General features: G+C 34.4%; 1 protein-coding gene across 2 annotated transcripts; it reads left to right on the top strand.

The window, feature by feature from the left end:
- The first annotated feature begins 13,112 nt into the window (after positions 1 to 13,112).
- Positions 13,113 to 14,630, top strand: LOC104758005 (WUSCHEL-related homeobox 4). 2 transcript variants are annotated; one of them, XM_010480805.3, is made up of 3 exons: positions 13,113 to 13,558; positions 13,779 to 14,096; positions 14,193 to 14,630. In XM_010480805.3, the coding sequence occupies exons 1-3, from the start codon at positions 13,319 to 13,321 to the stop codon at positions 14,385 to 14,387; spliced, it is 753 nt and encodes a 250-aa protein (XP_010479107.1). In that variant the 5' UTR covers positions 13,113 to 13,318; the 3' UTR covers positions 14,388 to 14,630. The 2 variants fall into 2 exon arrangements, with proteins under 2 accessions (XP_010479107.1, XP_010479106.1); XM_010480804.3 differs by having other exon boundaries at positions 13,113 to 13,573.
- Positions 14,631 to 14,849: the final 219 nt, after the last annotated feature.

The raw sequence follows: 14,849 nt of genomic DNA, 5'->3' as shown, positions 1-14,849 counted from the left end.
TATATATATGATGTCATATATTATATGAATCTAGAACTTCATTTTTTTTTTGAACTGAAATGAATATTTTTAAAAAATATTTATTAAAATTTTTAAACGATACTATTTAAAAGGAAGGGTTTGACCCATCCTAAATGCCTCTCGGAATGTGGAGTCTTGTCGGAAATAACGATGTTTTACAAAGTAGGGTATAATTCATATTTTTGAAAAATTAAATGAAATGTTGGTTACAAATAAAAAGCTACTAGTACAAATGACAAAAGACAATCATGTTAAATGGAAATGTGAAAGGACAAGTGTCATTCCATCTAGAGATGGTGCGTGGGGGTAATCATATCACGTTTGACACTAATAAACCCACCCATATAGACATTCTTGTACTTTCTCTTTATAATTTTATGTCTCAGGTAAACTAAGAAAATATCATGATTTAGCAAAAATAACTATACTTCAAAGTTCAAACCAAAACAAAGTAGTATGTTATTTTTATTTTTACAACGTATTAGTGTGTTGAACTTAAGTATTAAACGTATATTTAAGTATTTTAGCTAGATGACGACATTATTACTGAGTTTATTTAACGTACGTATGCTTGCAATTCATCAATATAGGTCAAAAAGAAACTGTGTGAGATTTGGGAAAGAGTCGTGGGCTCGTGGCACTAGTTATCTACTATTGTTGTTCACGTAAAATGTTGTAAAAGTAGATGTGCATTGGCAATCTTGTGTTATAAATAGATCATGAGTTAGAGAAATTGGGATGGTCAAAAAAGGACGAGGGAGAATGATTGAATCAAAAGAGATAGGTGATGAAGTCGAGAGTACCTCTTAAGTGGAGCAATCGGTGCCATAATAATATTCATCAATCATTACCAATTCGTATTGTAATCCAACCAAACAAATTTGCTATCGTAGGCACGTGCATGTCGTCCGCACGTGGCAATCCCTTCCCTTTGACGAAACAATTTATTTTATAAATATTGAATACGGTAGACGATATTGTTCACAGTGAAGGATGATACATTGATACATCATACATTGTTTGCGGCCACTCTCACTATTTTATATTTATCATCCTCCATTCCTCATTATACCGTCCACTATGCATATTGTACGTCATCCAATACAACCGTATTCAACATATACAGAGTTTGAAAAGTGGGAGTACAATAAAAACTACACAATACACTTAATTTAACCTAAAACGAAATTTTATCAACTTAAAAATTTTCCTCTCGACAAAATTCCTATTAAGTATTTAAATATTTGGAACTTGGAAGGCTCTGGCAGATATATAAGTGACTAGCTGCCTACAAGGCTACAATGAAAAGAACCAGCGCAAACCGAATCTTGGTTTTATGGTTATTTTAGATTCATATTTACAAAATCAGCCTTACGCACGAGCGCAAACCGGATCTTGATTTTGTTTAGGCAAATTAATTTCTTGGTAGAGAAACTAGAAAGTGATGGATATATACCATAAACCATGAAATTTATTAGGGGTGGGAAAAAAACCGTAATCCGAAAAACCAAACCAAACCAAACCAAAATAAATGGTTTGGTTTGGTTATGGTTTAGTCTAAAAATCCATTTGGTTGTCATATTTATTAACCAAGTAGTTTAGGTTTGGTTTGGTTAAAAACCGTAAAACTGAAAGATTTCTTTGGTTTTTAATGAAAATTTGGAATAATTATATATAAGTATATATGTGCAATTTATATTATATTTAATAATATCTTTAAGATTATTTTTATTGAATTTATAGTTATTTGAATCATTTTTTTGGGATTTTACTTTTTAAATTATTTGGAAGTTTGAGTTTACGAAACTAGATTTAGATTATGTTTTTTAAAGTTATGTACATCTTATTGACTGATATATTATTTCTATTTTTGGTTTATTTTTATGCAATAAACATAACCTTTCTGTGTAAAATATAGAATAACCTAATAAAACCGTAACCAAACCGAAACTAAACCGAAATCAAACCAAACCAAGATACATATGGTTTTTATATGGTTTTATTTTTATAAAACCATAAAAACCGTAAACAAAAAAAAAACAAACTGTAGCCAAGCCGAAATATACGTGGTTTCTATATGGTTTCAATTTTATAAAACCAAAAAAACCGTAAACCAAACAAACGGAACTGAAACCAAACCGAAAAACCGAATGCCCACCCTGAAAATTTAACACCTAATTTTATTAAGTTAACTTTGAAATATTTAACTTATGACTTTGTAGATGAATTAAACTAGTGATTAACATACAAGTGAGTTAACACTCGTAAAATAATATCTTTCACACTAATGTGACAGAAATCAAATAAATATCTTATAATTTTGTTTTTGTTAAAAAATACATTATAAGTTAAATGTCTATAACAAACAAAACATATTACATAAACAATAGCATACTTTTTTAAATAATGAAAGCCCGATTGAATAACCAAATCGTTTTCTAATCTTATTTTGCTTAGATGATAAGTTATACCTATGCTAATTGTAAACATCATCATACCGATTCTCAGTAACTAAATTATTCTTTATTTGTTATATAACTTATATTGGTAGTACGGAGAGTTCTATCTACTCAAAACATTAATTCACCCTAGAAATTCACATTGATTGAGAATTGAGATTCACAATCTTAATTCTCCTGGTCCAACTACTCTTATTGGTGAATCTTCATATTTTTGAGACTTTCTACTTTCTAAGACAATTGATCTTTTATTAGAACGAGGATTACTGTTTGGACTCCTACGACTAGTAATTGGTCATACAAAAAATCACGAACTCTTTCCAAAAGTATCTTTCAACCTGCATAACATAAAACGTTTTCAAAATTGGTGATGGTTTTATGGGTCGTCATTCGTCAACGCAATTCAGCCTAGAACTGTAATGAGAAAACTAAAAATATGTATGTTCACTGGTGTGACTTCTCAGATAAAAACCGTTCTCTTGATGGTTTGATGTTTCACATTGGATCCATTTTCATTGATAAGGTTTTTCGATTTGTTTCATACAAAACCAAAACCTAGTCAGATGTCTTTCAAAAGAAAAATAATCAAAATATTTGAAAAAGAGAGAGAAAAAAACAACTCATTCTCTCAACTATCTCGATCTATAATCTATTTACTTAAGTTGACAAAAAGACATATTTTTACCTAAAAGAAAATGATATGGAAGATTCGTGTTTTGGTAGCTAGCTAGCAGTGGAAAGTAAAGTTAGAATGAACAAAATTCTCTTTGCTTTTTGGGCACTCAGACTCACTCTGTCACTCACCTTCACTTTATTTTTTCTTTTTTTTCAATTTTCCCTCTCTTTTTATTTTCTTGAGAAAGTGAGAGAAAAAAAAGAAGGAATGAATTGAAAAGGGTTGAAGTGAGTGAAAGACATTATGATCGCATGGTGAGGAAATTGTCAAAGTCATGTAATGCTAAAGTTGGTACAAACAAATTTACATCTAAAAATCTCTTCTTCTTTTTTATTCTCTGTGGAGAACACTCCATTTCCCAACTTTTACTGTTTGTTTTCTTTTTCACACACAATTATCAATTTTGACCGAGTTTAAAAATCTTGTATTAGTGTTTGATTTGTTAGCTGATATTAGTTATTTAGTTTAGGGATTAATCATCCACCAATTGATGTTTATCTTCAGGTACGCACATAGCATTTTGTAGTTCTCAAATCCAATCATGATCAAGGCTTATTCTACGAGAGGCTGCATAAAGAGGTCCAACAACTAGCAAGTCGCCTTAATTCTTACGATTTGGAAATCAATATGTACTAGGATTGTCTCTCTACAATATTAAGTCAGTCTCTCTCCGGCTTAGGAAATTACTCCAAGGAAAAGAATTTTAAGGTCGTATAGGAAGTTTTGATGTCTTTTTGTGTTTCTAAAAATCAAATTCACATATTTTATGTTTCACATTATTATCTATATTAATATATCATTAAATAGATAAAATAATATTTTTTAGACTAATCGATTTAATTTAAACTAATCTTGTTTAAAAATGCAATGAGAAAAATGATAAAAGTGGTGAATAAATGAATAGTTTTTTTTTTGTGAAATGTGTAATATGTAAATAGGTTAAGAAAATGATAATTAAATACATTTTTGGATTTAATAGTTGATTAAATCTATCATTTTTAAAAATTAAATAGAAAAAAACATTGTCTCATAATATTTCAATGGCCTATTTATGTAAATAATAATGAAAAATAGGGACATTTATTAAAAAAAGATACTAGAGCTCTATAAACGCGATACCTCAGCTTTTTGTGAGAGTGCTTCTCTATTAATATATAGGGGATTGTAACTGAAATTACATGAAACGACCCGATCCGTTTTTTTTTAATAATAATAGATATAATATACAATTAAGCATCCTATACTACTTAATTAAACCAACCCAAACCACAACTCATCATTGAACCAATAACAACCATTTAGCACTGCGGAAACACATCAATAATACAAAACTATCATATCATCAATACAATAACATTACTAACCATTCTATTCAACAACCTAACAAACTCTAACAATGGTTCCAACATCAATAACATAACCAACAACACACAAACGAGACCCTAGATCATCCTCCTCCTCATCGCCATGATTCCACGTCACATACCTGCACACCACAAACAACAATTGAAATGCGTAAGTATTATCACAAATACTTAGTGAGGCAATCCTCCCATCTACTAGGCTATACACACAAGCAACTGAGAAGCCAATGTTTAACAAATAACAACCAAGCACAAACAAACCAGGAAAAACAGACGTTAGCCGCTGATGACAGGAAGTGGTGTCGACCGACACTACCTAAGTGTCGATCGACACTCCCCACTTGAAGATCTGTTTCCCAAATCCTCCAAATTGTCCGAAACTCATCCAAAACTCCTGGAAACTCATAGAATCCAACATCCAACCACAAAGACACAAGAATACAACACAAACAACAACAAAACAAGCAAAACAAAGGATTCTCAGGCTTAGATCAGCCATGGTCATGCACTCACCTCTTTTGCAGGAAGATTCTGACTCAACAACGACGAATCCAATCCTTAGAAGCCTTCTCCTTTGTTCCTAGCACAAGATCTCCACTCCACAGAAACAGATCTCACCAAAACAGCTTAGAACAAGCCCAATATCTCTCAAGAACACAAACTCTCTCTTTTCTCTCTTTTCTTCTGTAAACGGCGACCAAAACACTCTCTTCCACGACCCTAGGTCGACTTTTCCCTTATATACATCGGTTAGGAACTTCAATTGAACCAAACCAAACTAAAACGACAATTAAAACAAACCTAGTTGAACCAAAAAATGGTGGTGTCGATCGACACTCTCCTTGGTGTCGATCGACACCCCTTCCCAATAACCCGAAATTGGTTCGCGGGTGTTACAATTCTCCCCCTCTAACAAAAGATTCGTCCTCAAATCTGTAACACACCACCACCAGACCGCAAAACTCATCCGACCACCGCCGCAACGGTTCGCACCATCCAACCATTCGGTCTGCCGTAACCATGACACCACTGGTCCACACAATCCTGACCCCACCGGTCCACAAAGTCCAGACCCCACCGGTCAATCCAAACCATACACTCCCAATCATCACCACTCTGGTCTCTCCGACCAGCATACACCTGACCCTCCCGGTCAACACACAGAAACCCCGATATTGAACCCCCATCAACCCCGAGATCCGAGGTCTACATCCAGTCACTATGCTCAATACCCACGTTCTAGACATTGTTTGCTCTCACACTCACACGTTCTCAGGTTGCAACCTTCGAACTGCACCGCCTGCACTCTCAGACCGTCGTCCTCGAGCCATACCGTCTTACTCTTGGATCGTCACCCTGGAGATCTCGGTACCAGGGGAACTACTCATCCCCTCCGAGGAACTAATCATCCCCTAAGAGAACTAATCATCTCCTCTGCCGCCCTCAGGGTCGCAACCTGTCAGCCCGTGGTGCACCAGGGGAACTAATCATCCCCTTAGGAGAACTAATAATGTCCCCAGGAGAACTAATCATCTCCTCTGGAGAACTAATCATCTCCACGTGAGCAAACAAGTCCTAACGTCAATAAGCATCTCCCAACCGGAACTACCTCATGTGGTTCGCGTAAAACATCGCAATGCTCAACCAATCACCATATTCTCTCACTAGAATATCACCACCACCATTGACCACTCTTCAGGCCAACTCTAAAACATCTCAACCATTCGGGTGTTTACACACGCCCTTTTCAAAATAGACAAGTTCTAACTATTCATAGAGCTTTCAATTTGTTTTGCAACCGCACTTTCTATAAATAGGCAAGCCTTAACTATTCATAAAACTTCCCATTTTTTTTTTTTGAACCTGCACATCTCGTAGCACCGTAACACTACCAATAAAAAATCTTTGAGAACTAATCATCTCATCTGTGACCACTCTTCAGGTCAACATCCGAACATCCCCGCCACTCCAGGCATTCCACACCTCCTTTCCAAAAATAAACAATTCCTAACTATTCATAGAACCTTCTATTTATGGAAACTTTCCTTTAATGAATCTTTCTATTTTTATTTTGCAACGACACTTTCCATAAATAGCAAAGCTCTAACCCCAGAACACTTCCATACTTAGTAGCTCTCTAAATTTTCCATTTATGGAACTCCCGAGCGATTTCTTTTTCCATAAGATCCATAAAGCACAAAACAAAATCAAAGAACTCCATTTATTAAAACCTCAAATGAAATAAACGTTTACAACCCCGAACGAAAAAACATAACTGAAATAAAAAGAACAGAAGCCAAACTAAACTTCGGGATTGGTGCCCGCCCTTCCTTCGGCTGCAACCCTCCCACTGTCAACTGCTGCAACCTTGGACATTGAGGCCTGATATGTCCCACCTCCTTGCAGTAGAAGCACACTCGAATGTTCCCTTGCGTGCCGCTCCTCTTGGGGCAGCTTGCCAACCTGTGATCCGTGCTCCCGCACCCATAGCATCCCTGACCGCCTTGGTTTGTCACTGACGTGCCCTCCTCTTTCCTCTTAAGCCTTTGCTCCGACCTGTTACCCTTGCTCGGATTGTTCTGCTCCAAAGTCTCCTCTGTCTGAACCGCTGGACTGGCCACCACTACCTGTGACCTCAAGTTATCCTCTATCTCCGCTGCAGTCTCCATCAGCTCCGCCCTCGTAGCATAACTCCTTCCTCTACAGTGGACCCTCAAGTCCTCACAAAGCGCCCTCATGAACCTCTTGACCTGAGCCACCTCGGACTCCATCGACCGACCCCAATAACAAAGAAGTCGACTGAACTCCAAGTCCAGCTCCCGCACTGAACGTGTCCCTGAGACAACTGAAGGAACTGCACCTCCAACCGATCCAATGCTTCTCTAGGAAAATACTTGCGGTTGAACTCCAAAACAAAGTCAGCCCAAGTCATCTCCCTCTGCACTCTCCTAGCAGCCACTGATCTCCACCACACCTCCGCATCACCACTCAAATGGTGAACCCCTATGTCCACCCAAAACTCCTCAAGACATCTCAGAGTATGGAAGTTACGTTCCACACTCGTCCTCCACGCATCCGCAACAGTAGGGTCTGTACCACCCGAAAACCTCTCAGTGAAGAGACCCTTCATCTCCTTGAGCATGGACAAATAACGTATGTGAGCTCCTACATCTGCAACCACTGGCTGCCGTTCCTCCGCCACCACTGGTGGCACTATCTGAGCCTGAGCCGGTACCACTGGTGGCAACCGCTCCAACAACTGTGCTAGCATAGCCGCAAAGTCTGCACCAGGGACTCCACCCACTGGGACTCCCACACCCGGGACCCTATCACCACCGGCCGCTGGAGCATCAACACCGCCCCCTCCGGCCACACTCACAGAATCCCCCGGAACACCCTGCGACTCGCCAACACCCTCAACTGTCACACTCTTGTCCTCGGTCTCACTAACCTCTGGGACTCTGTCCCTACCCCGACCACGTCCGCGTCCATGACCACGTCCACGTCCACGACCACGACCAGGAACAGCAACATCTCTACCCATCTGCACTACCATGAACAGAAGACTAAGCACACAATTCAAAACCGCACACAACACACACATCTTACCGTAGAATCTCATTGAAGGCTCGAAGAGGATGATACTAGGACTCCATACCACATGAAAATTGACTAACTACTCATAATCAATTCCATCACACAACATCATGCATCACGCAAAAGAAAAATAATTCACCCAATTAAATTCCTAATCGCTCTAACCCATCCATTTAACCATCCTAGAACAATAAGGGCTCTGATACCAAATTGAAACGACCCGATACATTTTTTTTTAATAATAATAGATATAATATACAATTAAGCATCCTATACTACTTAATTAAATCAACCCAAACCACAACTCATCATTGAACCAATAACAACCATTTAGAACTCAGAAACACATCAATAATACAAAACTATCATATCATCAATACAATAACATTACTAACCATTCTATCCAACAACCTAACAAACTCTAACAATGGTTCCAACATCAATAACATAACCAACAACACACAAACGAGACCCTAGATCATCCTCCTCCTCATCGCCATGATTCCACGTCACATACCTGCACACCACAAACAACAATTGAGATGCGTAAGTATTATCACAAGTAATTAGTGAGGCAATCCTCCCATCTACTAGGCTATACACACAAGCAACTGAGAAACCAATGTTTAACAAATAACAACCAAGCACAAACAAACCAGGAAAAACAGACGTTAGACGCTGCTGACAGGAAGTGGTGTCGACCGACACTACCTAAGTGTCGATCGACACTCCCCACTTGGTGTCGACCGACACCTACTTGGAGTCGATCGACACCGGCTCTGCAACTCGTTTCTGCGCGAAGCCGAAAGTCGAAGATCTGTTTCCCAAATCCTCCAAATTGTCCGAAACTCATCCAAAACTCCTGGAAACTCATAGAATCCAACATCCAACCACAAAGACACAAGAATACAACATAAACAACAACAAAAAAGCAAAACAAAGGATTCTCAGGCTTAGATCAGCCATGGTCATGCACTCACCTCTTTTGCAAGAAGATTCTGACTCAACAACGACGAATCCAATCCTTAGAAGCCTTCTCCTTTGTTCCTAGCACAAGATCTCTACTCCACAGGAACAGATCTCACCAAAACAGCTTAGAACAAGCCCAATATCTCTCAAGAACACAAACTCTCTCTTTTGTCTCTTTTCTTCTACAAACGGCGACCAAAACACTTTCTTCCACGACCCTAGGTCGACTTTTCCCTTATATACGTCGGTTAGGAACTTCAATTGAACGAAATCAAACCAAAACGCCAATTCAAACAAACCTGGTCGAACCAAAAAATGGTGGTGTCGATCGACACTCTCCTTGGTGTCGATCGACACCCCTTCCCAATAACCCGAAATCGGTTCGCGGGTGTTACGTTACATAAATTATGAATTGACTATTTTTTACTATTCATTTTCATTCAAACACACTATAAATTATAATTGTAACTCTTCTAATTAAATAATTTTAGAAATGTAACTTACATCCCTTGAAATATTATAAATAATTATTCTCACATCATCATCCACCATATCTCAAATTCTAAATATTTTTTTGTTGTGTTTATGTTCTTGTATGGGTTCAAAACTCATGGTAAGAGTGTAATTATGTGTTTTGTTAGATTTAGCTTATATTTTGTTCAATTTTATTTCTTTGTTTTTATGTTTTTCTTCATTCCTTCTTTGTCTTCTTATTATCTTCAATTTTCAATTACATATATATAATAAAATTTTGGTGGCTGTAAAAAAAATTATGGTGCAGATTCAACAACACTAACTTCAATCAAAGCCCAATGAGGGAATCAAGCTAAAGAAATCATCTTCATTCATGTATATATATTTTTTTAAAGCATGCAATGTTTTAGCAAAATAAACTATTATAATAGAATTATTAAATATAATTTGATATTCCATTTCCAAAATTTTACTACAAAGAGGAAATCATTAGAATTTAACCTAGCAATATAGCTTAAATTAAAGTGAATATAAAAGAGATCAAAAATTAAATTAATCTTTGGGATTTATATTGCATTTCATATGATTTTATTAATCAATTGATACTTAATTTTGCAATTTAATTATTAAATGTTTTAGGTAAATTTTGAATATCATAGTAAATTTTTATTTTTATCATTAATTTTTTTTTAAATAACTGGTATATTTTGATATTGTATGATATGAATAAATAAAGTGTATTATTGACATTCAGGAAATTTTTTTGTTATATATGTTTTTTTAGAAAGAATTTCAAAAATACATCTCTTTCAATACCACTTTTCAGAAATAACATTTTAAAAAACTTTATTAAAAAATCTTCTAAGAAAATTCTCATAGTTTTATGATTATTATATAAAAATTAACATAACTAATACAATCCGCGCATATGTGCGGGATATTACCTAGTTTTTATTAATACATCATATTATTTTACCTCTCTAATTAATAAGCAAATTAATAGGAATAAATTCTAATTTTTTGTTTGAAACATATCCTAAAATTAAGAACTCACATCCTCTGCAAATAAAAATAAAAAATATAATCTGATATATGATGAGACAACTGTAGCGATATCATATAACCTCAAACAAAACTTTATCAAGATTATTTTTGAGATTGAGCAAGAAAACTAATACAAAAATCAAACAGAATTAAATAAAGAAAACGAAAAAAACAAACAAAAATAAGTAGTATATAACTTTCAATATTATGACCCAAATAAAATGTTTTGAACTTGATATGTGGAATGGAGTGGATTGAAGGTTTTGTAGAGTTGTGAAGGCATTTAGTTTGTTTGGTGAACCATGAGTATCTCATGTTGAAATCCATACTAATTTATGAAGTTTTTAGAAGTTCAATTTTTTCTTGTCTTTAACCAAAGACGTTTACTGATTGTCAACTATGTAATATAAAATAATTCATAAAATACTTAGTGAAAACCAATATGTGATCTAAATCTGTATGGACGGTTACATACTACTATTATTCATTATTCATTACATACTACTAAAGAGTGTCATTATAGTATTTTTCACACAAATTAAGAAAAATAAACAAAATTCATTTTTACCTTTTATTAATACACTACATATTAGTACTTTTTCTAATTAATAAGATGAAATAGTAGGATAAAAAATAATTATCCCTTATATATTAAAGGAGAAGCATTTTCACACAAAATGCTGATGTATCGCATTCACAGAGTTCTGGACACTATTTTCTTTATTTATCATCAGTTTTTAATAATATTTACATTTATCTACCATAGTATTTTTCCAAAAATACAATTAACACCCAAAATTAATTTCTTATATTCTCTTTCTAAGTTAATTATATCCTTTAATTACATTTTCATAAAATCTTTTAAATAAATTTTAAGAACTCTTTATTCATATGATATGATAATATAAGATTAATAATATAATAATTCTCACGGATTAAATTTTAATTATTATACAAAAATATATATATATATATATATTTAATATATATATATATATATATATATACTACACAATCAAATTTTAGATTTTAATTACCAATAAATATAATATAAAACTTACAGTAAAAATATTTAAATCTTATACTGCACTATCTGCGGGTTGTTACCTAGTTTAGTCTTAAAACTGCATCAGAAACACAAAACAACATTTTTTATAAAACAAGATTAAAACCTTAAAATGAGACTTTTTGAGAAACAGAATAGTAAAAACCCATTATATTTGAGAAATGAAGTTCTGCAGTTCCAATGTACAAGAGAATAACAATACAATTACACATCTTAATTGAATGAGACTCTTGACATTATCAAACCAAACCATACTTTTGTATTAATATCGAATAAACATAACTTTAATTAATAATTTTATTGTTATTAGAATGAACCTTGAAAAATATTAGTGCATTATAATATTTATAACCTTTTCTTCTCCGCATAAAAGTCTGTTCTGGTTCATTATAAACTACCACTAGTTTAGGCAAAATCCGTATCTTAACAAAAGTAATGAGAGCAATTTCGAGTATTGGGATTGGAAGATACCTTTTTCACTTATTCATTCTTCTTCTCATTCTTCTTTTCTCTAAATAAAGTAGTTGAGACTTGAGAGCCACCGAAAAGCATTAGACATCCTATCATTAAAGCAAACTTTTTTCAGTGTTTTATTTCTTAAATAATCTCTTAAAATAAAGAAATGTGAGAGAGAAATTTTGTCCCTACAGCTTGTAGAATCAAAGATTGTCAAGCTTTTGGTTTGGAAATTTCTGATAAATCACATGCATTTGTTCAAGTTTGATCCCCAAAAAAAAAAGAAGACATTTTCAAACCTTTATTCTGTAAAAGCAAACCTATTGGCTCATAGGTCAATATCAATCTCAATGAATAGTTAAGTCTTTTGATAACACAAATTTATAACATACTACTATTATTTTTCTAGTGGTTCATGACCCTCAACATTCCGCCTAAATTATAGGAGCTCAAGATAGACTCTATAGTAATTATACTCTCTTTTCCTTATAAATGAATATATTAAAATAGTATTAACGTCTAGTTACAGATATATTTTCACACAAAACACTTTCTTAATCATATCTATTAACTAGTAACAGTTCAGTAAATTTAGTTTTTTCAATAATATTTCTTGAAGTTTGCTATAGATATTAAATTAATTTGTATAAGGAAGAGAGAGTAGGATATATTAGATATTTGGTGGTTCCTAAATTAATTTTAACTAGGTGTGGTACAAATATTACGTATAGATCGAAATAGTGCTCCATGCAGACATGAACACATCACACGTACGCAAATTATGTAGTAGACACACGTACGCATATCTATACTCACACAAGTGAGATTTTCACTTTTTCAATAAATAAAAAACAGAGATCATTATCTTCAATTAGTTTCAAAATTTGTTCTTTACCAATTGCTTTAATTTCCGAGTATTTTTATTTGCAATAAAGACAAGGAGATTTTAAATGATAAAAGTCAACCATATCCATCATTTGGTCTTTGGTTTCCCGACGTCCCACTTTTGTAAAAATCTTCTGTTCATTTTCCTTTCTTTTTCTTTTTCCTACCCAACTGGATATCACCAATTATCATCATACACTAACAGTCTAATTTACTATCAATTTCACACTTCTTTTCTATATATATGCATATGCTAAGTCTTGTTAAGAGAAAGGCATAGCATTTGACATTTCCTATAAAAAAAACAATGAAGGTTCATGAGTTCTCTAATGGGTTTTCTTCGTCCTGGGATCAACATGACTCGACATCATCCCTTAGCCTAAGCTGCAAACGCCTCCGACCTCTTGCGCCGAAACTTTCTGGCAGCCCTCCCTCGCCTCCTTCTTCTTCCTCCGGCGTCACTTCCGCAACTTTTGACCTAAAAAGCTTTATTAGACCCGATCAAACCGGTCCAACAAAATTTGAACATAAACGAGACCCTCCTCAAGTTAGTTCCCTTATTGTACGTTACAATTTCATTTACATACTTCTCTTTTGTTTGAAAAAAAAATAACGTATATATCACTCTAGAATAATTTTGCATAATTGCGGCATACCTAATACGTTGACATTTATAACGACGGGAGTGCTTCCTTTTTATTATTATATATTTTTCTTTTAATGTATGATTCTTAACAAATGTAATGAATTATAATGTGTGGGTTCAGTTGGAAACGCACCCGGGAGGGACAAGGTGGAACCCGACTCAAGAACAGATAGGGATACTTGAGATGTTGTACAAAGGTGGAATGCGCACTCCTAACGCTCAACAAATCGAGCATATCACATCGCAACTCGGGAAGTACGGGAAAATCGAAGGGAAGAATGTGTTCTACTGGTTCCAGAACCACAAAGCCCGCGAGAGACAGAAGCAGAAGAGGAACAACCTTATCAGCCTAAGTTGCCAAACCAGCTTCACGTCCACTAGTGTCTCTAACCCGAGTGTAACAACGAAGACAAGAACATCATCATCACTAAACATCAGGGTATGTCTAATGTCTTATTCTTAATAAACGATTTTTTTTTATAGTTCTATTGGTTTTAATTAACAATATTTAAGGATATTTTATATGATTGTGTAGAGAGATTCAATGGTGGAGAAGCAGGAGTTAGTGGAAGAGAATGAGTATAAGAGGACATGTAGGAGCTGGGGATTTGAGAACTTGGAGATAGAGGGAAGAAGAAACAAAAACAGTAGTACTATGGCAACTACTTTTCATAAAATCATTGACAATGTAACCCTCGAGCTGTTCCCTTTGCACCCTGAAGGTAGATGAAGATGAGGCAGAAAATTGTGGAATTCTTTTGTAGATCTGGTTTAGGTTCAGAAAAAGCAATTGGTATCTAGAATTTCAAAAGAAAATAAACATAATAATAAGTTTCTAAAACTACAAAATCTACTTAAGAATTCCCTTATTAATCTGCGAGTCTGATGTATCATTGTAGATTTTTTTTTTTTTTTTTTTGCGATGTAATCATAAATTATGATGCTTAGTTTAAATAGCTCATTTCTTTTCGTCTTTGTTCGTAACAAATTCACTCGTGATTAATTTGTTGTACTCTCTTATAATTGGTCATCTACGTAATCCGCTTTAGATTGTTGATACGTATAACGGTATAAGGAACGTTTCATTTATAGAATTTTCTAAATAAAGACACACTTAATGTTGTTATAATAATATCTCCATCCTACGAACGTACAAGAGTAGTAATAATAGCATTTCCAATGAAATAAAAAG

Source organism: Camelina sativa, chromosome 17 (assembly GCF_030686135.1).
Source record: "Camelina sativa cultivar CO46 ecotype springtype chromosome 17, ASM3068613v1".
Taxonomy (NCBI): domain Eukaryota; kingdom Viridiplantae; phylum Streptophyta; class Magnoliopsida; order Brassicales; family Brassicaceae; genus Camelina; species Camelina sativa.
The sequence above is the reverse complement of the archived record's forward strand: the minus strand, read 5'-3'. Positions and strand labels throughout refer to the sequence as shown.